The sequence below is a fragment of the Brassica oleracea genome, chromosome C2 (assembly GCF_000695525.1).
Source record: "Brassica oleracea var. oleracea cultivar TO1000 chromosome C2, BOL, whole genome shotgun sequence".
In the NCBI taxonomy this organism is placed as follows: Eukaryota; Viridiplantae; Streptophyta; class Magnoliopsida; order Brassicales; family Brassicaceae; genus Brassica; species Brassica oleracea.
The window spans coordinates 3802415-3828815 of record NC_027749.1 but is presented as its reverse complement, the minus strand read 5'-3'; the positions used below and the strand labels follow the sequence as shown (position 1 = coordinate 3828815).

The 26401-nt window shown below is 36.3% G+C and overlaps 4 protein-coding genes and 1 pseudogene across 4 annotated transcripts; 4 read left to right on the top strand and 1 right to left on the bottom strand.

Moving 5' to 3' along the window:
• The first annotated feature begins 48 nt into the window (after positions 1-48).
• Positions 49-2673, top strand: LOC106325891 (endo-1,3(4)-beta-glucanase 2-like). Its single transcript, XM_013763940.1, is given in 3 exon segments — positions 49-178; positions 180-1673; positions 2245-2673. Coding segments are annotated over 3 exon segments (2022 nt in total). The 5' UTR covers position 49; the 3' UTR covers positions 2644-2673.
• Positions 2674-4199: 1526 nt separating this feature from the next.
• LOC106326396 lies at positions 4200-6489 on the top strand (annotated as a pseudogene).
• Positions 6490-7169: 680 nt separating this feature from the next.
• On the top strand, positions 7170-10061 carry LOC106322601 (isoprenylcysteine alpha-carbonyl methylesterase ICME). The gene is made up of 11 exons (XM_013760673.1): positions 7170-7642; positions 8030-8106; positions 8257-8326; positions 8413-8493; positions 8617-8691; positions 8814-8915; positions 9002-9139; positions 9218-9283; positions 9367-9510; positions 9595-9685; positions 9778-10061. The coding sequence occupies exons 1-11, from the start codon at positions 7362-7364 to the stop codon at positions 9937-9939; spliced, it is 1287 nt and encodes a 428-aa protein (XP_013616127.1). The 5' UTR covers positions 7170-7361; the 3' UTR covers positions 9940-10061.
• Positions 10062-11287: 1226 nt separating this feature from the next.
• Positions 11288-13161, top strand: LOC106323080 (zinc finger protein CONSTANS-LIKE 1-like). The gene has a single exon (XM_013761246.1). It carries the CDS (start codon positions 11919-11921, stop codon positions 12882-12884), a length of 966 nt encoding a protein of 321 aa, XP_013616700.1. The 5' UTR covers positions 11288-11918; the 3' UTR covers positions 12885-13161.
• A 2178-nt stretch (positions 13162-15339) lies between these two features.
• On the bottom strand, positions 15340-16169 carry LOC106325179 (basic leucine zipper 43-like). Its single transcript, XM_013763202.1, has one exon. It carries the CDS (start codon positions 16084-16086, stop codon positions 15502-15504), a length of 585 nt encoding a protein of 194 aa, XP_013618656.1. The 5' UTR covers positions 16087-16169; the 3' UTR covers positions 15340-15501.
• Between the last annotated feature and the right edge of the window lie 10232 nt (positions 16170-26401).

Sequence of the window (26401 nt, the reverse complement as noted above, 5' to 3'; positions counted from 1 at the left end):
ACCAAAACCACCATCTCCTCCTCCTACAGGATCTCTACTGTTTCAAGAAATGGATTCCTCGAATGCTCCTTATCTCTTCCCAAGATCCGACTCAACCGTTTTACCCGACCCATCTCGCTTCTTCAGCCACGACCTCCTCTCCTCCCCTCTCCCTACAAACTCATTCTTCCAAAACTTAATTCACCCTCAAAAACGGCGACCAAGCCGAAAACTTCCACCCTTACCTCATCAAAACCTCCCCTTCGTCTCTCTCCATCTCATACCCATCTCTCACTCACAACCCTGCTGTCGTCTACAAAGCCTTCACCGCCGACATCACCATCACCGGGTCGGATGGACCCGACCCGCACTCCAGAAAAACACACTTAATCTCTTCCTTCAGCGACCTCGGCGTGACGCTAGACTTCCCTTCCTCCAACCTCAGATTCTTCCTCGTCAGAGGAAGCCCCTTCGTCACCTGCTTCGTCTCCAACAACTCCTCGGTCACAATCTCAACAACCCACGCGGTTTCATCCTTCTCCGGTAACAGGTCATCAACCAAGTACACCGCGAAGCTCAACAACGACCAGACGTGGCTTATATACTCCTCTTCCCCGATCAACCTGGTCAAAACCGGTTCCGCGATTAACTCAACCGGTGGATTCTCCGGTATAATACGGTTCGTCGTCTTACCGGATTCGAATCAAGACTCCGAACCGATCCTAGACCGGTTCAGCGTCTGTTACCCAGTCTCCGGAGACGCTGACTTCACGAAACCGTTTGAAATGGAGTACACGTGGCAGAAGAGAGGCTACGGAGACCTCCTCATGCTAGCTCACCCTCTCCACCTCAAGCTCTTATCAACCTCATCATCAACCACCGTTCTCGACACCTTCCGTTACAAGAGCCTCGACGGAGACTTGGTAGGCGTCGTCGGAGACACGTGGCTTCTAAAACCAGCCCCCATCCCCGTGACGTGGCACTCACTCAAAGGAATCAAAGAAGATCATCACCGCGAGGAGATCATCTCGGCCCTCGTCGAAAACGTCGACGCATTGGACTCGTCCGCTGACGTCACGAGCGCGTCGTACTTCTACGGGAAACTAATCGCGCGGGCCGCGAGGTTTGTTTTAATCGCGGGAGAGGTTTCCCACCTCGACGTGGTCCCGAAGATTCGAAACTATCTCAAGAGCATGATCGAGCCGTGGCTGGACGGGAGTTTCGGACCGAACGGGTTCCTCTACGACCCCACGTGGGGCGGTCTGATCACCAAGCTCGGATCTAAAGACTCGGGAGGCGACTTCGGGTTCGGGATTTACAACGATCACCATTATCACTTAGGTTACTTTCTGTACGCGATCGCCGTGCTCGTTAAAATCGATAACTTGTGGGGCAAGAAATATAGGCCCCAGGTTTATGCTCTGGCGGCGGATTACATGACGCTGGGGAAGAAGGGTGAGGGTTCGAGTTCGGTTTATACGCGTTTGAGATGCTTTGATTTTTTCAAGCTTCATTCTTGGGCGGGAGGGTTGACGGAGTTTACTGACGGGAGGAATCAGGAGAGCACGAGCGAGGCTGTGAACGGTTATTACTCTGCTGCTTTGTTGGGGTTGGCTTATGGTGATATAGAGCTGGCGGCGGTGGCTTCGACGGTTTTGGCGTTCGAGATTCACGCCGCGAAGATGTGGTGGCAGGTAACGACGTTTAATAACGTTAAATATGAAATAATAAAATTGAACCGGATAAGTTGATTTGAACCGAATGAACCGAGAATTTCGATATGAAAACCAAATTGTGTACTAGTGTCTTCGCCTTTAAGTTCGGTTTACTTTGATTCTTTTGGTTTAAAAATTTGTTGGATGAAACCATCTCTAATATGTTTCGATATTTGTTCATTTAGAATAAAATATAGATAGATTTACGCAAATATATTTTCCTAAGATAACAATTTCTTTATAGAAGATAAATGTTATTACTTCTCCTACAAGTACATAATAATGTTTATTTTAGGAAAAAAAGGTAACATTTAAATGTTTAATACAGACAAATATATAAATGAGTTAGAAATGAATAAGTTTACACTATAAAACAAATAAACCAAATTGAAAACTGAATGCTATTCGGTTCAAATTTTCTTTTGGTTAGGATTTGATTGGTTTTCTTCGGTTCGATTGGGATATTATACCAAACCAAAAACCATTCCCATTTTCATGCTACGTCAGTTTCAATTTCATTACTAATTTTTCTTCTCGGTGGTGGTGGCAGGTGAAAGAAGAGGACACTTTGTACCCGAGCGATTTCACGGCGGAGAATCGTGTGGTTGGGGTATTATGGTCGACAAAGAGAGACAGTGGCTTATGGTTCGCGCCAAAAGAGTGGAAAGAGTGTCGCCTCGGAATCCAGTTATTACCGATACTTCCTGTGTCGGAGATTCTCTTCTCGGACGTGAAATTCGCGAAGCAGCTCGTGGATTGGACTTTGCCTGCGTTGGATAGAGAGGGCGGCGTCGGAGAAGGGTGGAAAGGATTTTTGTATGCTTTGGAAAGTATGTACGACAAAGATGGAGCTATGGAGAAGGTTAAAGGATTAAAAGGGCATGATGATGGGAACTCTCTGAGTAATCTATTGTGGTGGATTCACAGTAGAAACTCTGGTGATGAATGAAGATGATGAAGACGGGGTACATGTTGGTACGGTGGCTATGGCGCTGGGCGGTGGCGGGAAGTATTGCTCGTTTGGTCTTATTGAAATTAAGCTTTGAAGTTGTTCGCTTTTCCGTTAATTAAATACAACAAAATGTAATATTGTAACTTGATTTATTAAATAAAACTTGGTTTAGTCCCTCATCATTGATCTTTCATATCGGGAATTCGATTGTTTTGAGTTCATGTAGTCTCTCGTTACGTAGGTTTTGTAATAATAAGAGGTCGCTGTCAATATAAAAGTGCCTTAAATTGTACATGAAAGAAACAATCGATGCTATCATTTTATCTCCTATGTACGTATTAACGTATATGCATAATGCATGTGTACATATTATAACACACAAAACTCATGTTTCAACAAGCACATTAGATAGTATTATAAAAATGAAAGAACTCTATCATGTGTATATATGCTTTATGTGGCAAGTGAATTTCATCCAGGCTTACTCGCCTATCTTGAAACTCAATCTTAAGAGAAGCTATGACCGCTTCAAATTGGTTGATAACTTGATATGCTCCTTTGCAATTTCGTTCAGATATTTCAGATATCCCTTATTGTTATAAGGACAAATGATTATAAGGACAGTGCCTTATGGTAATTAGCATCAGCAATGCAGAGGTATGATACAGCTAAACCTTTTTTTTTCTTTCTTGGCCAGTTAAGAAGACAAAACTGTGATTCTCTGTTATTTGTAAATCAGGCTTTGAATCTATTGAGAGCCTCACTGGTGACATCCTCTGCTTCGAGCTTTGCTTTTAGGAGTTTGCTTGTAAAGGAAGATAGATTCAACCCTATTTCTAAGAAACCAGATAGAGATATGAACAGTAGGGAGACCTAATACTATTATTGATGGTTCACATGGCCGGTCCTAGACATGAGCCAAAATTTTTGAATAAAATTACATAGAAATAGGTCTTCAAATTTGTAAAAGAAAAAAAAAATTATTGAAACCCTAGCTCCCAAAATCTAGGGCCAGCCCTAATGGTTCATCTTGATTTTTGATTCTGCAAAGATTGACATTGTTCAACCCAAAACCTCAAATGCTTGCTACATATGTTCACCAGACACTGACTTGTTTTTTTTCTATTATTATTGCTCTTCCTTTTCAATTTTTCTCTGTTTTCACTTGTACATGATTTTTTTAACAGAAGTTAATTAAGAGAATCATGAAATTTGTAATTTGCACATCTAAACATTTTGATATAAACGATGGCTAAAAAGAAGCTAGATGTTGGCCTTGCAGTGAAGTGGAAGCTCAAAGGGCTGTCTTCGAGTGTAGCTTTTGTGGTTTCTGAATTTAAAGTGCAGGCTACAGAAACATCCTACTCTAGCTAGTACGTATTGGTTTACGAGTCTGCACTCATGGGGAAGCTTAAAGGGTTGCTTCTTGGTATTAAATTGTTTTATTCACTGTCAGACACATTGCTTATATATTGACTCTTGGTGTCTACGCCTATTTGTTCATTTAAATATTTTCTTCTCTCTTTCCTTATTCTTACCTCCAAATCGCGACAATGGCTGAAAGTTCTGGAGAAGCGAAGGTTTATTTAAGACTTGTCATTGATGAAGAGAAGAACAAGGTTGTTTTGGCTGAGGCCGGTAAAGATTTTGTCGACGTTCTCTTCAGTTTCTTAACACTGCCAATGGGTACAATCGCCATGTTGTTTAAGAAGCATAATAAAGCTCATACCGTGAGCGTGGGCTGTTTTAACAACCTCTATACAAGTGTTGTGGATATAGGCTTTGATAATTTTCAGACCGAAGCCTGTAAGCGGATGCTCCTTTGTCCGAAGAGTGTCAGCGATGTCCAGTGCCAAAGGCTTAAGGTCAACATAAATCCTACGGAGGGCGGCCAGAAGTACTTTAAGTGTCCTAGCTTCTCGCACTGTAGGTTGTGCAGTAACTTTAGCACTACTCGATGCCGATGTGGAAACTTGATGAAGGAAGAGATTCATGAATCACAACTAAAAGTTGCAGATAACATGCAAAATGGAGTATTTATCAGCGGTGGTGGTGCCTCTACTACGTTCATCATAACTGATGACTTGGAAGTGGCAGTTAAGTCCACTGGTCTTGTCTTGGAAAGGCTTAAATCCGTAGGGTGTGCTGATGTTAGTAAGCTCGGGGAGAAGTTTGTTGGTATTGGTTCCAAAGAGGTAATTTCAGCTCATTCTCTCTGAGTTTATTTATTTATTTATTTATTTATATTACTAACATCAGAACCGGTCCTGAAATTTTGGGGACACTAGACGATTTAGTAATAGTTTTAATAGATTTTATTTTACAAATTTAAGGGGCTTTTCTATGTATATTTTTTTCAAAAATTTTAGGAGCCATAGGCCATTGCTTGACTAGCTTATCTCCAGAACCGGTCCTGCCTAACTTGCGTTACTTACCTCACAGTTTGTCTTTGATCTGGATCTACCAGGTCCTGACTTTGCTGCAGTGTGTATTCTCCTCAAATGCTCCGTTGACGGAGACTTTCTTGAACAAGGGAAGCGCACGCGGTTTGACAAAGTCTTATGAAACGTCAAGGCCATGTATGGAGAAAAAGGATGAAGCTGATGAATCAGAAAAGGTTTTAACTATAAATGCAGTCGTTAGGAAGCAGGATATGAAGATTTTATTTGTTGAGTGCGGAGAAGATTTTGTTGAGCTTCTATTGTCTTTTCTTGCCGTCCCTCTGGAATCTGTACTGGAAATATCTGGAAACAGTATCACTTTCGGTTGCTTAGCAAACTTGTGCAGAAGCTTCAAGGGATTGAGTGTTGTTAACGAATAAACAAAAGCAGCACCAGCAGATTCCAAAGGTGTCCTCCCTTGTTTTTATAGCTTTCAGGTGCAGTTGCCTGGTATCATCACTCTTGAACCACCGGTTTACTACCGGTTCATATATTCCTCTGTCAACAAACTTGTGCCTGTGACTTTGGTGGATCCAAAATCTCATGGGAACGATCACCAAACCCATTGTTCCGGGTTCTTGAAGAAAGAGACACAGTTTACGGTGTCAGATGATCTGGTCATTACACCGACGAGCTCCTGTTCTACTGTTTGCTTACTTAAGAAGTTGCAGACTAACGCAGAAGATGTTGATGTTCAAGAAATTAGCATCAGCAAAGCAGAGGTATGTATTGCTTTAGTTTATCCGGTTATTTGATTATCTTGCACTTGCTGGAAATGAAGTTGATGAAGTCTGTGTTTATGAATCAGGCTGTGGATTTGCTGAGAGCTTCATTGTTGACTTCATGTGCTTTAAGCAGTGCTTTAGGTGATTTTATTGCAAAGAAGCCAAGGAAAGAACCACTTTGTCAGACCCAACTTCGAAGAAGCCAAAGGAAGAAACAGAAAGTCGATGATTGTCAAGCCTCTTAAGTTGATCGTTTATCTGCAAAAAAAAAAAAACCACTGTCCACCACCCTTTTTACAAGAGCTACCATGTTTCTCTTGTTTCTTTAATTCGAATCTTTTTCTGTTTTCATGCTTTTTACTTTGGACATTTGAAGGTTTTAGTATTAAGTGAGATTTATCTTATCATTTAGACTTGAATAACCATTACTGGTAACAAAAACAGTAAGACCTTAACATTAAACAAGCTGCTAATCATTTTTGTACAAAACAAAAAAAAACTTAATACATGAGAAACACAAAGTAGTTGATCTGAAAATATTAAAACCCTAAAGGCCAAAGTCCAAACCAGGTTTTAAACCATCAGACAAGACATAAAAGACATGTCACAATTACCAGACGCTAGCCTGTAAATCTATATATATATTTTTCATTAAAAAGCTTCCAATCTATTGAAACTATGACTGTTTCAATTCAAAAACAATTATGACCCAAAAATTAGATTCATAATCCGCTGGCCCGGTTGCAATAGATAACCGTAGCTATAGACCTGTCTCATACTACTACTACGTTTTCGTAATTATCGCTTGATAGAAAATTAGTTTCTTAAAAGAAAATACGTTTATGATACCAAGTTGTGTAGAACGAGATTTCAATTACCAGACGCTAGTCTGTAAATCTGTTACTACTTACTACCTAGAAAATATACAACACTAATAATTCCTTTGAAAGATTATTATTAACTAGAAAATAGCATTATTACTTTGATTTGTGGCGTCCACACTTGATTTGTAATTTAGATCACGAAAAGAAAAAAAATATTCGTGGGATGTTCTTTGTAGTGGTTGGTGGGCACTGCCATGATCTAGAGCTTCTGAAAGTGATGGGTTCTCTTCTCACACATTCTGAAATATTCGTCATGTCTGGGTCCCACGAGTTTAACCTTATGCCAATAGCTACGAAGTCGTCAGTCTACTCCATCCAATCAAAAAATTACTAACAAAAAAAATAAATTTATTTCCCTAAAAATACATACGACAAAAGTCTTATGGGGATAATTAGCTTTTTTTGTGTCTGTTCATTTACATGATTATATAGGTTTTCTTACGAGAAGATAATTAATTAACTTGAGGGAATTAAGGAAGGGATTAAAAACGACACCGTTTCAGGGCTCTCTTGGTTATATGATATAACTATTACCTTCTGGTGAAGGGAGAAACAACAGAGAGCGCAAAGAGTTTGAAAATTTTGCGAGAGAGAGAGAGAGAGCTTCACCGAGACGAACACGAGGAGAAGAAGACGTATCTGATTCACTAATTCAACGGCGAAAGATGCATCAACCGCCTCTGGAGACTCACCAGCCGGAGCGGTGCCGTCCGATGACCTCGACGGTATCGGAGATCGAGGAGGTTATCGACTCCGAGAGAACGACTCTTCTCAACGGTTTGTCTTCGCTCGAACCGGTGCGTCGCCGAGTGTCGGGGAAGTCGCCGGCGGACGGAGGATCTCGTCGGATTTGCCGGCAGCCGTCGCTCGGCCGCGACATCGGACACGCGGCGAAGGAGACGTACCTGGTTACTCGTCTTAGCTTCAAGCTTCTTCGATACCTCGGGTACTAGTACTGATGTCGAATTTTCCAGAATTTAATGATTAAGCACGAGGAGTTCGTGATTGGTTGTAGATATATTAGCTGGCTCTAACCATTGTGTGCACGGTATCATTAACTTTAGTATATTTTATTACTTGTGTTTGTTGCTTGTTCTGTAATGAATCAATGGAACTCTGTTCTGTCTTATTTGCAAAGTTGCGTGAGGTTTAGGAACGCAAGCTCTAATTAGGAAAGCTACCCCCATGTGCTGTTGATCTATTATTGAACATGTGATAGCTTACTTGCATTGTGTATATCTTGACAGCCTTGGAGATACGGTTTCAACTTTTGTTTTGTTGTTTGTTTATAGTTCAGGAAAGGATTTTTATTTAATTGTTAAGTCATGTTCAGGGTAGGTTATCGATGGATCATGAAGTTACTTGCACTTGCATGTTATGCTATGCTGCTTATGCCTGGCTTTCTCCAAGGTTTGATTTTTCTTTTCTTTGGTGAATGGTGATAAATAAATGCATAGAAAAGGACATTTTTTTTTTTATAAATTAAGAATCTTCTGGGAAATTTAGTGTTTATATTTCTGATTTCCTAGTTTTTTTTTTTTTTTTTTTTGTATTGTGCAGTTGCTTATATGTATTTTTTCTCATCGCAAGTAAGGAGGAGTGTAGTGTACGGAGATCAACCAAGGAATAGGTTTGCTTTTTAATACCTCTGCTTTTATCGTATGCCTTATGTCTGAGACTGTTGATGCATTGCATTTATGAATGACGTTTTGGTAGGCTGGATCTGTACTTACCAAGCAACAACGATGGCATGAAGCCGGTTGTTGTTTTTGTGACGGGCGGAGCTTGGATTATTGGGTGAGTAACACAATAGAGTTACAGCATTCTCCTATGAATAAGTTTGAAGTTCATTCTGTAAATGTAGTTTGGTGTAGGTGTAGTTAATGAGTTCATGTTTGCTACTCTTGTGATGTTGTATAGGTACAAAGCCTGGGGCTCGCTCCTAGGAATGCAGCTAGCAGAAAGGGATATCATTGTAGCATGCGTTGACTACAGGTAACTAAAGCTTAACATTCAAAACTAGTAGTCGTTTAAATATGTTCCTTACTCTAGATTCTACATAAATCTATATTTGTTTGAAGCGCCTTACCAAGCATACCCTTCCTCTTTTGGTCCAGAAACTTTCCTCAGGGAACAATTAGCGATATGGTGACGGATGCTTCTCAAGGAATCTCATTTGTCTGCAATAACATCTCTGCCTTTGGAGGTGACCCCAACAGGTTTCCATCAACTCATTGACTTTAACTTTTATCTAAACCATTAGATCTTCCAACTCGGTATCGAGTACTGAACTGCGTTTCTGTAGGATCTACCTGATGGGACAATCAGCTGGTGCACACATAGCCGCTTGTGCTCTACTGGAACAAGCTACTAAAGAATCAAAAGGAGAGAGCATCTCTTGGAGGGTTTCCCAAATAAAAGCTTATTTCGGATTATCTGGAGGGTACTATATTCCCTACGTTTCATGTGCTTTTTGGTAATATATTCAGTTGATTTGCTTATTATTTTTGAACTTGAACAGGTACAATCTATACAACTTGGTTGATCACTTCCATAACCGGGGACTGTATCGCTCCATTTTCCTAAGGTAAATTCTAATTTAATCAAATACTAAACGCAGACTGATTAGTTTTATATATAGATTTATAATGAATCAACTCCAACTTGTAGCATAATGGAAGGAGAAGAGTCATTTGATAAATTCTCGCCAGAAGTAAGATTAAAAGACCCAATTGTTGGAAAAGCTGCGTCTATGTTGCCTCCAATTATGCTTTTCCACGGATCCTCAGATTATTCAATACCATGTGATGCAAGGTGCAATGATCATTCTCTTGAAGCTATACTTTACTAATCAATGCTTTGCTTTTACTAAAATCATCTCTCTCTTTTTTTTTGCAGCAAAACTTTTGCAGACGCTCTCCAAGCTGTTGGAGCCAAAGTGGAGCTTATTTTATACAACGGAAAAACACATACTGATTTGTTTCTTCAGGCAAGGCCACATAAACTATGTAACACGTACGGACACGGATTCAGCTCAATGATTGGTAATTATAATAAATGCATGAGAGTGTTTTGTTGTAGGATCCGTTAAGAGGCGGTAAAGATGAACTCTTTGATGACATAGTCTCTGTGATACACGCGGATGATGATGAGGCGCTGGCCAAAGACTCATTGGCTCCTCCTAGAAAGCGTCTTGTCCCAGAGTTGTTGCTGAAACTAGCTCGTGAGGTTAGCCCCTTCTGATAGAAGCTAGTTATTTTCTCTGTATTTTCATTTTTGTGTTATTCGATTTGTATCTTAAAATATAAATAGAAACTCTCGCCTGGTATGTCACTGAAGCTGAAATCTATTACCAGTTTAACTCAGGGTTCTTCACAATCTAATTTAAAGTGTCAGTTTGATTAGAATCACTAGATGTTTGAGATTCAAAATACTCCCTCTGTTAAGATAGATGTTTTAGAAGAAATTTTTTTTTGTTTCACAAATATATATATATATATATGTTTTCCATGTAGAAATTGTAAATTTCAAAAAAACTAACGAGTTTATTGAATTGGTATTGGTTGAAAGTTATTGAAAATTGATAGTTGTAAAATGATGCATTTACAATAGTGAATTAATGTGTTTTCTTAATGTGTGACCTTATTAAATTTGTTGTCAAGGAACGGAGGTAGTATAAGTTTTGTGGATTCAGTCATGTAGGTTTGAACTGATATCAATATGATTACTTCCGCAAGTTTGAAAATTTTCTAGGAAAGGCTAAATTGATACTCTCTCTATTTCATAATATAAGTAGTTTTGGATAAAAGCACGAAGATTAAGAAAATTATTATGTTTTTAAAAAGTATTTTATAATAAATAGGTTAGATATAATTTAACAAATAAAAAAAAAGTTTATTTAATTTGATTGGTCACACTGTATTCAATAAATGTAAAAGTTACCTAGAAATACGAAAACTACTAACATATACTCAAAAGGTGATAGAGAGATGTAACAACTCGCATGGACTCGTGCATGTTTTTATTACTATGAATATAATGGTGATCATATGCAAATTCGATTGTATAAACATACACATCATAAGGTGATGTTGATATTACCTACCTTATTATTCACCCTTTGGACCCACCATTTGCTGCAACTTGTGGCTCATGTTCTTCCCAATCTTTAAGACTCGAAGCCACTTGGTAGATTCCAATTGGCTGCTCGGATCTCCTTAGTTTGCCACGTCAGCTTGGCCGACCTGTTACTAGGGCTGGGTTCGCGGGTCAACCCGCCCCGCATGACCCGTCAACCCGCGGATCGACTCTATTTTTTAAACTCAAAATTCCGACCTGCATAACCCGCGAAATAAAAATCGTAAACCCGCACCCGCCCCGCTAAGATTGCGGGTAACCCGCGGGGCCCGCAGATAATATTAAATTTAATAAATAATTATTTTTTTTATCAATTAATTACTTTTTATAATAAAAATTATACATTTATAATTTAAATTATATAATTTTCATTAATTTATATACTTTTTACATATTTTTATTTTTATTTTTATTTATTTTACAAAAATTTAGAAAAAAATAATATTTTTTTTATTTTGCGGGTCGGCGGATACTCGCGACTCAAATTTGGTTGACCCGCACCCGCCCCGCTAAAAATCGACTCAACCCGCACCCGCACCCGCATGCTGAAATTTGTAAATCGATCGACCCGCATCCGCCCCGCGGCGGGTCAAACGGGGCGGGACCCGCGGGTAATGACCCAAATTCCCAGCTCTACCTGTTACCATAGGTGATGTTGATAACCAAGCTTTACCAAAATAGTAGCGGGGATAATACGAAAATAGTTCAGAAGTTGCAACCTAGACGCTTCGTATCTGTAACATACCTATGTGTCATGGGCCAGAACCTAGGCAATACGTTAATGTGTCCCATGGTGAAAGGGCCAATGTAGTTGAGATATACGAAGACTAGCAGTTTTCACTTGGTCCTGATGATGGTTGGTTATTACAAAAGCCAATGTCAGCATCGCAGGACTGAACCCCATACAGAAACCCTATACAGAAACTCAGCCAGCCACAAGATATTCAAACAACTTTTCAAAGCCACTAACTTCTCGCCACCTGTCTTACCCTCCAGATTATATCCTTCATTTGCCTTCTTCTTAGTCTCTGCCTTTCAAAACACAACCTCCCTCATCATCAAACTACACTACATCTGAAGTTATTATGTTGAAACAAGAGCGTAACCGGACAAAAGTTTGCAACACATGCCGTTCAGCAGCTTGCAACACATGCCGTTCAGCAGCTTGCACCGTGTACTGCCGAGCTGATTCTGCCTACTTATGCGCCACCTGTGATGCTCAAGTTCACGCTGCCAATCTTCTTGCTTCCCGCCACGAACGTGTTCGAGTCTGCGAGGCATGTGAGCGAGCCCCAGCTGCCTTCTTTTGCAAGGCAGATGCTGCATCACTATGCATAGCCTGTGACTCACAGGTTCATTTAGCAAATCCACTTGCTAGACGCCACCAACGTGTTCCTATTCTCCCAATCTCCTCCATGGCCACTAACCATTCAAGTGAGACAACAGCGATGACAGATCCAGAGAACATAGTGGTGATGGGACAAGAAGAAGAGGATGAAACAGAGGTGGCTTCTTGGTTGTTGCCTAGTTCAGAGAAAAACAATAACAATAGTCTGGACCTTGTTGATTGTCAACAAGACTACAACGTAGTACCTCGAAGTAGATATGCTAGAGATGGAGTTGTTCCACTTCAAGTTGAAGAATCAAAGGCCCACGTGCACCATGAGCAACACAACTTTCAGTTTGGTTTCACTAATGTATCCTCAGGATGTCATATGGTCAGTCTTGTGTTAGAGTCAACGTCGAGTGACACAACAGTATTATTACATTCACCATCCCCCAAAGCGGCAACAGACCAACTACCTGACCCTTCAATTCAGATATTTAGTCCAGGGGAAAGAGAGGCTAGGGTTATGAGATACAGAGAGAAGAAGAAGACGAGGAAGTTTGAGAAGAGGGTAAGATATGCTTCAAGGAAAGCTTATGCAGAGACAAGACCACGGATCAAAGGCCGGTTTGTAAAGAGAGAAGAAGTGGATGCAGAGGCAGACCAAGGTTTCCCCACAATGATAATGTTCAACACAGGATATGGAGTTGTTCCTTCATTATGAAATGATGCTTAAGGCAAAACTAGCTTGCAGCTTGTAAATGTTTTACTTGTTTGAGTTCCTTAGAAGTTATCACCACTGCAACTTTAGTTCAAAACCAAATATAAATACTGTGTTATGTGAAATGATACCCCCACATAGAATAGAATATTATCCATTCGTAGGTAATGCCCAGACAACCCACGGCTACGCTAATGGGCCTCTCACTCTTACGCCTGCTTTCTCGGCATATAGTTTCCATTTCATGCTAAGGATGGTGCGTTAACTTTTTCATTTCAGAAATAAGATACCAAATATGTATTTTGATACTCCACAGATTCTCTAAATGTACAGAGACAAGCAGTGTCGGTCCAGAATAAATAAATGTCTAAAGTAAATTTACAAAAATTCTGCTCCTTGCTAGAATCGAAACCCAACATCTTTAGGAGAAATGTAAGCTCTATAGCCACTAGACCAGCAACATACTTTTCTTATTGGCGCCCCAAAATTGTATATAATATTTGGCACCCGAAGCCCATGTTTCACGGGCTTTAGCCCAGAGTCGGGCGTGGAAACACGTGAAGACAACCTAAGTCATGTTTTTATTACTTGCTCCTTTTGGACTCCAAACTTTCTTACAACTTGTGGCTCAGGTACAGTTGGTCATGATGACTCTAGGACTCGAAGCCTTAGCCTTACTCAGAGATATACATGGACAGTTACCACAAGGTTCGAGAAGAATATTTGGAGAACGATTGTTTGTAGTTTTTAGACTGATTTTTGGTTTTTGATTTTCCAAAAACTGTTTTTTATCCAATCATAATTTTGATCAAATAGATTTCTTATTTTATAGGGAAATTAGTTTTTGTGGCTTTTTACTACTTCCTTCCTGAAAACCAAAATCTACATTCTCTTGGTTTTCCCTACAACTAGCCACGTCCAAGAATTTGACCCCATCCAAGCCATCAACGCCTTTCAACCTTTATGGGCCTTACTAAGCAAATGTATAAACAAAGCTCATTTAAGCCCGTCTATAAAACCAAAGATCAGATATATAGAGAAAGCGCCCAAATTAAGTAGCCGCACGCGTCAGCTTATGAAAACATGTTAGAGCACGGTTATTCGAAGATTCTTAAGGTGTGATTCTTAGTGGAATATAAGAACCTGAATCTTAACTTTTAACTAAAAAAAATTAAAAATTAAAAAAAGTTAATAGACGAGTTCTTATATTTCGTTAAAAACTCCACCTTAAGAACTTCCCAATAATCATGCTCTTATATCCTATGCTTTTTTTTTGCTAACCGAGTATCCTAGCCCCACCGAAGTGGTCCAGACTAGAGACCGAAGTGAGCATGGACGCTGCCAGGGCGTGACCATGTGGCTCACCGTGTAACGGTCTTCGGTCTCGGGTGCTGCAGCCCACATGTAAATTCCGCAGTGGCCAAGGCTCGAACCCAGGGGCGGACACTTCAGCTGGAGCTCCTATACCACTAGACCAAAGCAACTTGGTTCTTATATCCTATGCTATTTAGGTTTTGGGGATTTACCCTGTTTAGACCCATGCATTATACGTTATTTATATAATTAAAACGTTTCCTATTTTTAATAGAATTTCTCCGATAAATTATAGAGAGGCGAGATTTTTTCATCACAATTCTAGCTACCAAAAAGAAAAAAAAAACTGTTATCATAATCGTAGCGATCAAACATGAGTTACAAAATAATCGAAAGAGTGAAATGTTTTCATTTTATAAGTATCCGAACCTAAAGGCGCGACTAATTTCTTGGGACCGGCAAAAGATAAAGCCAGTTACTCTACGTGGAAGTTAGTCGTCTGACCATGCAGATGGATAAAGTTAAGTGATTGGTTTCGAACCGGGCGTTTAGCACCTAAGAAATGTTCAACGGGATGGTTATATCGAGTGATAGGCATGCTATTGATCACCGACGAGATTAAAAGCAAAAATGCATGCGCGTATGAGAGGATCACTTTCATTTGATATACGTTAATTTCACAAATCCACTTTCACCTCATATACTTCTACGTCGAGCGAAAAGAATTCGATAAAGGATTCTCCTCGAGCGATCCTCACGAAGAATACCATAATTATCAAAGACCTTTTTGAGTAATTTAATTTTCTTGACGCTAATTGGCTACTCTGTCGTCCTGGGTTAGGAGAGTTGGTAGTTCTTGTTTGTCTTTCTTATGCACGTATACTTAAAATATGCATTTCTCTTTTCGACTAATAATTGTCGTCCTTTTCTTTTAGTTTATCGTTTTCAACTTTAAAATTATATCCTAATAGTAATTTGTATATCATCTCCTTCAAGTTCAAGAAGATACATCCATCATTTCCAAATTATCTTCTTTCATGTTTATACAAAATCTAGATTATAACATATATATAGAAGCAATCTTCCAAATCATTATTCATGATCACAAATGGCTGGAAAAGAAAGCTCATACTTTGGTACCTAGTTAAACCGTTATAAAAGTAACGTTTCAACGGTGCTAGACCTAAGCCTAGCCCAGAGAAAAAATACATAAAATCCACTTTGGTCTCGGCTCATAAAGACATATAGGAGCCAGAGTTTTGTGGATACAAAAAAAGAGATAGATTAGAGGTAGAAACTTAAAAGTTCAATCAGAACGAACAACTCGTGATGGGTGATGAGTCCTTGGATCATCTGTAATACAAGAGAAGTCTTGATCCAACTCATGATCCAATGAAGAAGAGCAGTATCTTCCCTGGAGGCTTGTGCTTCCTCCAAGCTTCTTCATAGATGTGATAACTTGACGAAGTTCCACGTTTTCCTCTTTAAGCCTCAAGTTCTCTTGAATAACAAGATCATTGCTATCCGAGGCTTGGTTAAGCTTATCTAAAAGCTGTTGGTTCTCGCTTCTTAGCCAAGCAACCTGAGAAAGAAGCTCATCTAAGTGTCTTTGCTTTCTCATTCTTGACCTTCTTGCTGACTCTCTGTTAGATACCATACGTCTTTGCTTTCTGTCGTTGATGACGAAGATATCCTCAGTTGCTTCATCGGACGTGGTAGAGTTGTTGCCTGGTGATTGTAGATTGAATTCTTGGTGAATTTGAGGGTATGGGATAAGATTGAGATTGTTGATATTGGTTGAAGGGTTTAGGTTGTTGTAATAGTGGTTTAAGTGGAAGTAATCTTGTTGTTGCATGTTGTTAAAACTTGAGCTATCATAATTTGGCTGCATGGTCAGTTTCTCTCTCTCGCTCTCTCACTGATGTTGTTAGAGCTCAAAGAGAGTGAGTTAATGGTGGAGATTGAATGAGAAGGAGTGTTTATACAGCAGATAAAGGCATAGAAGTGGACCACATTTTTTTTTTTGCAAATTGGTGGCTTTCGTGACACATGCTTAAGGGTTTAGCTTTTGAAATAAAATAATTTAGATTATGTCTTCTACATGACCCATTGGCATGATTTGTTTTCCTTAAATTATTGAGAAGACTATTTATTTATTTGCAGGTTGCCATATAAATCTACAAATATATAAAGTTGGTACTCAACATAATGTTTTGTAGGTAATATTAAAGATTAATTACGACATTGATAAACAGGTTGCTCATGAATTAAAATGAGTTGGTTCCATTGACAGTATTGTTTATTGATCGATAGGTGATACTTGGGAAGCATGCCTTGTGTTATATCGTAACCATTGCATACATGGTGGTGGTGGTGGTATGTGTGTCTGTGTGTGATGACACGTGGAGGTGGTACATCAATCATATGATATGATTAGTTTAATAACCAAGTGGCTGGAAAGTTTTTGTAGCCGGTGCAATGCGAGTATAGGAGGGTACCATGGCCATCTAGTGGCATTAAACAGGTGAACATACATGATGCATGATCATGATGTTCGCGCATGATTGAACTGACACAGGTTTATATATCATGCCCATGCATTATGATGATAACGACACATGAGGAGTTGGGCACGTTATGTATATATTGTGGATAAAATCAAGTTTGGATCAGTGTTTTGTGCTTACATCAGAGAGAAAATTTATACTTTCTAGTTGTGGGGTTTCAAAATTATTTGAGTTTAGTCACAATGCTTTTGCTAGCCAACATATAAAGTGGTAATGATGCCAAATAAGTCAATTTATAAAGCTTATAAATATACATATATACATACTTTATTTAATTTCAACATCTACACAACTCACCAATCTCGCTTCTTCTTTTTCGATGGAAAAAATAAGAAGATTATCTCTTGGATTCTTGAGATTTGCTTCTCTTCCCTAATAGCATCAATTATTATATGGTTTCCTGCGTAGAATTTTAATAAGAGGTCCTAGATCATATATAAAACAACGTGGTGTCAACTAATTTCTTAGTATCACAAAAGGTAATTACTAATATAATAATTACTAAACTAGAATTTTACCAAGAAATTTAAATATTTGATCCATATTGTTTTTTTTATTAGAAGGTTTAGGTTGAAACCCATGCATAATCCAAACATGAGATCATAACATTCGTCGCAGGCGCCCCTCGATCTTGCAACCTCTGAACTTTATTTTTCTTAACATGGTTTTAACCTCTGAATTTTATTGTTAATACGTTCCCCCAGAGTTAAACGGTTGTTTACACGTTTATGCGCCTCGAACAAATTAAATCCTACTATATATTAATTGAGAAAATCACTTAAGTGACTTTTGCTTAGGTGTCATTCATAAGTGGAATTTAAAATTAATTCTCTTAATTTGATTGGTTGTTGGTATTTGAATTTTTATTTATTTAATTAAAGTTTTAAAAAATAAACTAATTCTAGAACTACCTAATCTATTACCATACAAACAAATAAACATTTTAAAGATAGAAGAATTAACATAATTTGTTTCTAGAAACAATTAAATACATAGTTTACATCATAGAAATTTAAAATATACATTTTAATACAAATGGTATGATAGAAATAATTATATAAACAATTTTAACATTAATATTAATAGTGGATACAATAAATTATAGATTACAGAAAACTAATTAACCTAAACCTAATAATATTTTTTTATACTCACTATATATATTTTTTTCTAAAATGTGTCCAGTGAATGCAAAACAGTCAAATATACAATTTAAAAACATTCAATCATTTTTCAGTAATAAATGTTGATCGTATAGTTGAGTTATTACTCTCTGGACATTGGAAACATTATACTAATATAAGACTAAAGTTAATATACTTTATTAATAAATTTTATAGCCTTGATTATAATAAAATTATATGGTAAATTCTTTAAGACAATATTAATCAATGAAAATGTTTATTATAATATAAATTAAAAAACGAGAACAATATATTAATACAAGACTAGATTTAAGACTCTATTGATATAGTTTTGATTATAATAAAATTGACATGCATATTTTGTAATAGAAAAAACACCACTGAAGAATATTAAAACTTGTTTGTTGTATTCTTGGTTGTATTCAATGTTATTTTATACTTTTACATACTTAATTTTTTATATGTTTGCTGAAATACATGTTGTTTACGTATTACTATAAATTTTAATTAATTATTTGTAACTATTTTACTTCTAAATAAAATAAAGTGGTAGACAAAATAATGCGAAAATAGAAAGTGTTATAAAATAACTTTTTTGTTCATTAATCTTTGGTTTATTTATTAATCAAAAATTATGTCATAAAAAGACTTTTTGGAAACTTATAATAAAATTCATAGAATTAACAATATATGTCAATAATCTTCTAAGATTGTACAATACCAAAACTTTTAATTTTCAATCTATTTAAAATAAAAAGGTTGTTTTTAATAGTTATGATTATTATTCAAAATTATAAACATAATATATTATTTTCATAAAATATTTATATCCGCGAAATCGCGGACAACCAACCACCTAGTAAGCCATTGATTGTGCATAGTATCTTAACCATTTATAAATGTTAGTGTTTTTTCTCGATAAGTAAAATTTCAGACTAAAACATATTACTTTATACTTCCTCCATTTCAGAAAGATGTGTGTTTTTGGTTTTTCACATTAATTAAAAAACATATCGAATTGTAATTACCAATGTATTATTTATGTTATCAACTATTCCTCCACAACTTTTAATCAATAAAATCTTTATAAACGCCATTGTGTTTTTTGAAATTTACAATTTGCAATTAATTTATACATTGAAAATGTAAAACATATTCCCTCTGTTTTTTTATAATAGTCAAATCATTTTCATGTTTCAATATAATTGGCGTCTTCCAAAAAACAATGCTGAATATAGTGACAAATGATTGTATTCACCATGTATTTACTCTACTCTGTGCTTTACGAAACATGATAATTAATTAATGTTGAGGACATAAAAGATATTGTGCTGGGTGCTTTAATTTGTGTGCAAATGGCTACAACTTCGTATAAACAAAAATAGAGGGAGTATATCTTTTTGAAACAATTTTTTTTCTAAAATAAGGACATTTTTGAAATGGAGGGAATACTACATAGTCTTCAATACTTGCCGAAAAACTGATTTTTACACTTATAAAAATTCAGTGGAAAATCATAAAAAATTGCAATAGAATGACTCTCGAACTTTGGTCTTTCAATTTAAGGTAATAAATCATGCAGTTATACAGAAATGGAACGGATCCGGATATCCAAAAAATTTATGGTATTCGGATACACATGCGGATTTGTCAGAGGATTCGTCAGATCCGGATTTGGATTCATAAAAATAATTAAAAAATAAATAAATATTTTAAAAAATATTAAAATTCTAAAATAATACATAAATTAAATATAGATTTATATATATATGTATATAATATTAAAAATTAGATATAATTTTATAAAATTAATTTTATGTATAAATATTAATATATCAAGTATAATTATTAATAAAATTAAAAATTAAAAACCTTTAAAAATTACGGATCTGGATCCGGATATCCAGACATAAAAATCAAGATATCCGGATCCGGACTCGGTTTTGACAGATCCGAAATTTTAATATTTGTATCTGGATTTGGACGCTCCAGATATTCTATTTTCGAAGGGATCGATCCGGAGCAGATCTCAGATCAAATCCGGATCCCGAATAATAAGTCTCAGGCCTACAGTCAGTAACTGATTTTCTTTTCATTACGTATTTAATCTCATTAAATCAAGTATCATGTCTATACAAGAACTTAACTTATTTAATTTATGTATCTTGAAGACGACATGTACGGTTACCGGCGAGGGGCGTTTTTCTCTTCTTCTTGCCGGCGCTTGGGTTCTGGTGTCTTCATGCGGTCTGCTCTGCTCAAGGGAGACGACATGTACGGTTGTCTGTCGGTTTGTGCACAGGGTTTGAATGGTCGTGTGGCTATCGTTTCTTCTGTGGGCTTGCGTCTACATTTTCTGTGGCGTGGTTAGGGTTTGTCTTCTATGGCTTGCTTGTCTCCGTCGCCGAGGTTGCTCTCCTTTTGCTTCCTCTCTCATTAATCTGGTCGAGTGTGCTCTACTCTCTTCGTGAGTGGTTAGGGCTTCTGTTGGTTCTGCTTCACGTTCGCCATGCTCTATCAAGGATGTTTGTGAAGCGCTTAAAGACCGAAGCAGGTTCTCTGTTTTGGATCAGGTCGTCGTCTTGTAGCTCCGGTTGGGTCAGTCGGTGGTGTGGACGGCGTGGGTCTCCTGGTTAGGGAATGGTCATCCCAGTGCTTGGTCGGCCTCTTGGCTTGCTCAGCAGATTATTCCCTTTCTTTTTGCAGGATCCGAAGATCTCGTTTCAGATTTGTCTCCATCGCAGCATGTGTTTGTTCATGTTGAATAAAGCTCGGCTGTCTCATGGGTGTGTTTGGTCTCTGGTCTAGCGGTCCGTGCATGTTGGATTTGGATTAGGAGGTCATTAGCGAGCTGTTCTTGGGTGGACCTTATCTTAAAGACATGTTCATTGGGTACGTCAACTTCTACCTGACTCAGGATCTCGTATTCACTGCGGTTCATCTTTTTGCGGCAAGCGACTTGTGCCGACTCTGATGGGTCCTCCGTGTAGGCTAGTTAGGTAGTTGTATTTTCTCTTACTTGTTGAGTTAGTGCTTATGTCTAGTTAGTTTAGTTGCATTTCAATTATTTGTTTCTTGTTTTCTCTCTAATTCTGTCGAAAACTAAAATTGGTAATAAAATCTTAACATTTTTACTCAAAAATAAACTTAACTTATAACTCTTCTCTATATGGTCAAAGAGCACTTTTAACAATAACCAAGCGAACTCTTTAGTTGCACTAGGAAAGCAAGATGTGCGGTAGGCAGGGTTGGTTTGTCGTTTTATAGTGTTCATTACAAAGGCTAAGCCGCTAAGGCAGAGGCTATATTACATTTTTTTTAAAGCAAAGGCTATACGTGTGATGTGAGAAGCTGAAGACTCAACAGCCACTTAATACCACACACGCTTGCAAAATGATTATTATGGTTTAAGACCAAAATTTTGGCTTAACTAACTAATATAACCGAGTGCATATTTGATCATTTCGTTGTAGAACTGTTTTGACTTTTTATTAACGTCATAGAAAATCATTTGAGGTTGTCCTTTAGTTTCCTGCCATAAATTTGCTAATAAGTAAATTAAAAACTATTCAATAATTGGAAAATGAACAAATCTTCGTTGGTCCCTTTTTTCTTTCTTGTCATTATTATAAATTTAGCACGTATCTTTCTTTAAATAACCAAAAACTTAGGCATGCATAGGTTATTATAATCTAGTGTTAACTAATATATATGCATATTGATATTGGTCATAGCATTTTGGGTGTGCACAGAAAGTTATATAATACAGTAATAGTAGTTGCTTTTATTCTTTTCCAAAAGTTAATTTCAGGTTCTACTGTTTAGTGATGCATACCTTACCATTTGAGGAAACCACCTTTATCAAGAGACCATTAATTTCTGCTTAACAGATGTAGTGTAGCGTAGTTCATGGATTATGGATTATGGATTATATATTCATTTGAGATTAATAAGCTTTGATGTTACTGACTTTCATCTTCAACCGACGGATAATGAATTGAAAAAAATAGTTTATATCCATAAATACTCTTCTTTATTGTGAAATTCACAACACAGTAAACTTTGCCGACTGATTTAAACCCTGAAATTGCATAATTTGCCAAATCTAATGACTATTGAACGAAAGAGAGTGCGACTGTGTTGGTCAAACAAAAGGCAAATACACACACACCATCAGGTCATATCATTCAGACAAAGTCTATTTCTTCTTTATTTCAGCCTCATGTCCTTTTGCACGGTTTGTTCTTCTTCCACAGCCTCAAATCTTTTTTCCCCATCTCTATTTTTTCTTTTACTTTTTTTCTCCAATTTGCTTTTTTCTTTAGTGTTTCCTTTATCTATTATTCCTTTAATCTTATTTTTATTGGGTCATAAACTATTAAAGTGTTTTGAATTTTTCATTGTTTTGGTCCCATCAGTAACACTACCACCTGATATTGGCCTACCTTCAATTTTCTATTCTTTTTTTTGTTTTTGCTAAAAATCAATTTTCTATTCTTTACCAAAGAATTCCTAATATCGTATTAATTTGTAAAGAAAATTACAAAAAATCCAAACTGAAATATGATGTAATTAGTAACTATCATGTGACTTTTTGGTATGGAAATATGCTCTTTTAGCTAAAACTAAATATGTATATAGAACTACATTTGCCCCCAACAAAACACAAAGAAACTAAAAAGTTGTGTATTTTTTTTTGGGTGTAAATGTTAAAATTCATACTGCTTTTTGAATTTTACACTGTTGCAAAGTTGTGTGTTTTGACTGACTGATAAAATAGATTTCTTAATTCTTTTAACTCTGACATTCATTAATTGGCCTCTTAAATACCATATGAGAGTTCGAAATTCCATTGATCTTTTTCGTTAAGCAATCATCAATATATATTAATTTATTATAGTATTGAAAATGGATGATGTCATAATGGTCCGACTGATTGGTGAATTAAGGATAAGCCAATCACTAAAGCGAAGCCTATTATATCATCACACCTTTTACGATACATTTTTTAATTCCACGTCTTTTATTCATATAAAAACTTTATAATTACATACCCATTTTATACTTGATATTTTTCTGCTCATATCTTTAATCATCCTATCCAATTTGCCAAATGGAGAATACTCACAAATATATTTTAATAAATGTTTATATGTGCCTAGCTTCTTTTAATCTCTGCGTTCAGTTGCTGTAAAACCGATCCATATTTTCTTTTCTCTTTTGTTGGAAAAATTGATCCATTTTTCTCTTTTATTTTACCAAGAAAACTAGGCCTGAGACTTATTATCCGAGATCCGGATTCGATCCGAGATCCGCTCCGAAAATAGGATATCCGGGGTGCCCGGATCCATATCCGGATAGTAAAATCTTGGAACTGTGCAAACCGAATCCGGATCCGGATATCATAATTTTTAGGTCCGGATATCCGGATCCGGATCCGTATTTTTAAATTTTTATTAAATTTTTAAATTTTATTAATATTTATACATGAATTAATCTTATAATATTATATTTTAGTTTTTACAATATTATAAACATATATAAATATATTTATAAATATTTAATTTATGTATTATATTAAAAAAATAGTATTTTTTGTTAAAAAAATTATTTTTAATTATTTTGACGGATCCGGATCCGGATATCCGCGGATAATAGAATATCGAGACGTATATCCGAAACCCGCATATCCGGAAACCACGAATCCGGATCCGGATATTAAATCCACGGATCCGACGGATCCGGATATCCGGATATCCGGATCCGTCCCAGGGCTAAAAAAAACTATATACTCACAATAAAAACAAAATTCTTACTTTATTAGTTAATTAACAATACATAGTTTAATCACAGATACGTAGTCCAGTTTTCTTCTAGTTGATAAAGGCCAAAATAATGTGATGATGTCCTTGTAATTAGCTTTTATTAAGGGCTTGCATATCCACTATCAGTGCCAATTTGTATCATTATCGTCAGTCATTATCAGAAAGTTATATTATTGTGCTATTAATTTTACAGTGACCAGCAAAGAGTAAAAAAGTTCAAATACCTCTTATCATTGCCTAATTATTTTTTTCGGTAATTTATTTTAGGTTTTGAGATAATTTTAGTCTTTTGACGTATTATGTTAATCAGGTTTCGTATCAAAGGCAGATAAATTATTATTCGATCCCTAACAAAAAAAAATTATTCGAAGGGTACGGATACAAACTCAGATTGCAACTTTACACATGAAAGTTTAAATACCTAACACAATCACAAGCTTTGGTATCCGATTAAGACCAAGTGCGTGCATACACATGCACATTATACATGCATGCACAATGCATCTATGTGTGTCAATAGATATTGCTTGGTTGTTAAATTCCCGCTTATCACAAAATTCTAACTTAAAACAAATTAGTGATAAATGGAAGAGAAAAAGACAAAATAGCACTAAATCAAGTTTATGTTCTCGAACTAGCACTCAAGGTCAAAAGTCACAAAAATAGCATTTAGTGTTTTATCAAAAGTCACAAACTTAGGGTTTAGAGTTAAAGGGTGGGGTTTAGGATTTAGGTTTTAGGGTTTAGGGTTTAGAGTTTAGGGTTTAGGGTTTAGAGTTTAGGATTTAGGGTTTAGAGTTGAGAAATGAGGTTTTGGGGATAAGATTTCAAATTTCGAAAAATAAAAAAATTAAAATTTTCAAAGGATAAACTTAGAAAGGTGCTATTTTGGTCATTTTAGTTTTTGAGTGCTATTTTTGTGATATAAACTTAGAAAGGTGTTATTTTGGAGATTTGCCCTAAATGGAATGGTCATAACTTTTTATATATTATTTATGTTCCAGTTAGTTAAATTTTCGATGTGAGAGCCTATATTCTTACATTGGTGATGATGACATGAATCATTTATCCTTCTATATGCATTCATGTTCAAGTGCATGCATACATTTTCTTTTCATGCATACAATTTTTGAGGTAAAATGCATCCATACATTATGTTACATTGTAGTTTATAATGAGTCTGGATCCTAGCCAAGTTGTATATGAAGTTTTCCTGTGCTACTGATAGATTTATTAATCAATATGGGTTTCAGTGTCTAACTTTTTTCTCACGTTTGGAAATGGCCAAATGATTTTTGATTGGTATGCATTGAAGTTGTATATATAGGGTTTTTTTACTAACAAGTTGTATATATAGGTTGTATTTCTGATTATTCAAGTATTAGTTTTGTTGTCAATAACATATAACTACTTCGTTTTTAGTAATTTTAGTTACGATTAATAACATTAGAGCATAATTAACGGTAAACTTCTTAGGCACATGTTTTTAGTTTTTTTTTTTGGTTTTTTTTAAAAAAAAATAATAATAATCGAACCAATCGCGGGTCGCCACGTATCGGTGGGGCTCGCGCACAGTGCAAAAACCAAACTAAACTCGCCTCTTATAGAAGAGGCAAAAACAACAGCTCTTAATAATACGGTGGGATTCGCTTATTTTTAATTTTTTTTAAGAGGCAGCTATAAGAGCTGCCGTTAATCCTGCTCTTAAATTCCACTCTACCATTGACTTCTAAATGTTAAAAAATAGTTACTATTATAATATTTGCTTGAGAGTAGTTGATATGCATTTTGGTCTATAAAGCTTAATATGGTCCGTTAAGGAGAAAAGAGGGAATCCTAAGAGACAAGAAGACAAAGTGGGAGAACGTCATGGAAAACTTGAGCTCAAATTTCAATCCCAAAATGATTGAAGTAATAATTATCAACTGAAAATTTTGAAATGGTGTGATGAATTATTTTTTGATGTGTTGTTATTCACCCACCCCAACTAAAATACAATACGTTTTATATTCGTGGTTTTACAAATATCTTGATACACTTCTTTAAACTGCTTTAGTTGAAGCAGATCCACACAAATAAATTCCAAAAAAAAAAAATATAAATCAAAGATAACAAGAAAATGTTTTTTAGATAATATAGAAGATGACCATCGAGACATAAATCAATGAAAGAGTACTCAAGATATAAACGAGTGTTTTATAACAGAAATATATCGTCTGATCAATCATGAAATGAACATGCTTCAGAACAGTTAAACACTACTCGTTCATAGTTGAATAGTTTGTTATATATTATTTTCGCAAAGATGCATGACAATAAGAAGGTCATTTTCACGCAAATATAGTGAAAATCTGAAAATTTGAATGCTTGGTGAATTCTGTCATATTTCTAGTAGAGCTTGCAACAGTAGTCACTTGGCGAATTCAATGCTGCCAAAGTCATCCAACTCAAAGCTTCGAGATGTACGTAGAGCACCATTATCGCCGTATACTAACAAGAGTTTTAAGGCATGGATCCCGCAGAGTTCATTAAAAACGTATGTAGAAGTAGCGAGATAGAAGACGTTTTTGGTCTGTTTTTAATGCTGTTTGCGGGCTCCACTGACACGTGGCGGCCCGTGATTGATTCCTTCTTTAAAAAAAAAAAAAAAAAACCCAAAATGATTTGTG

What these genes read in the sequence shown, in the direction of transcription:
- LOC106322601 (XM_013760673.1), top strand. Translation starts at nt 7,362, where the DNA reads ATGCATCAACCGCCTCTGGAGACTCACCAGCCGGAGCGGTGCCGTCCG. An exon ending in GGAGATCAACCAAGGAATAG is followed by an intron (nt 8,327 to 8,412) that starts GTTTGCTTTTTA and finishes ACGTTTTGGTAG; the next exon opens with GCTGGATCTGTACTTACCAA. An exon ending in TCAATACCATGTGATGCAAG is followed by an intron (nt 9,511 to 9,594) that starts GTGCAATGATCA and finishes TTTTTTTTGCAG; the next exon opens with CAAAACTTTTGCAGACGCTC.
- LOC106323080 (XM_013761246.1), top strand. Translation starts at nt 11,919, where the DNA reads ATGTTGAAACAAGAGCGTAACCGGACAAAAGTTTGCAACACATGCCGT.
- LOC106325179 (XM_013763202.1), bottom strand. Translation starts at nt 16,086, where the DNA reads ATGCAGCCAAATTATGATAGCTCAAGTTTTAACAACATGCAACAACAA.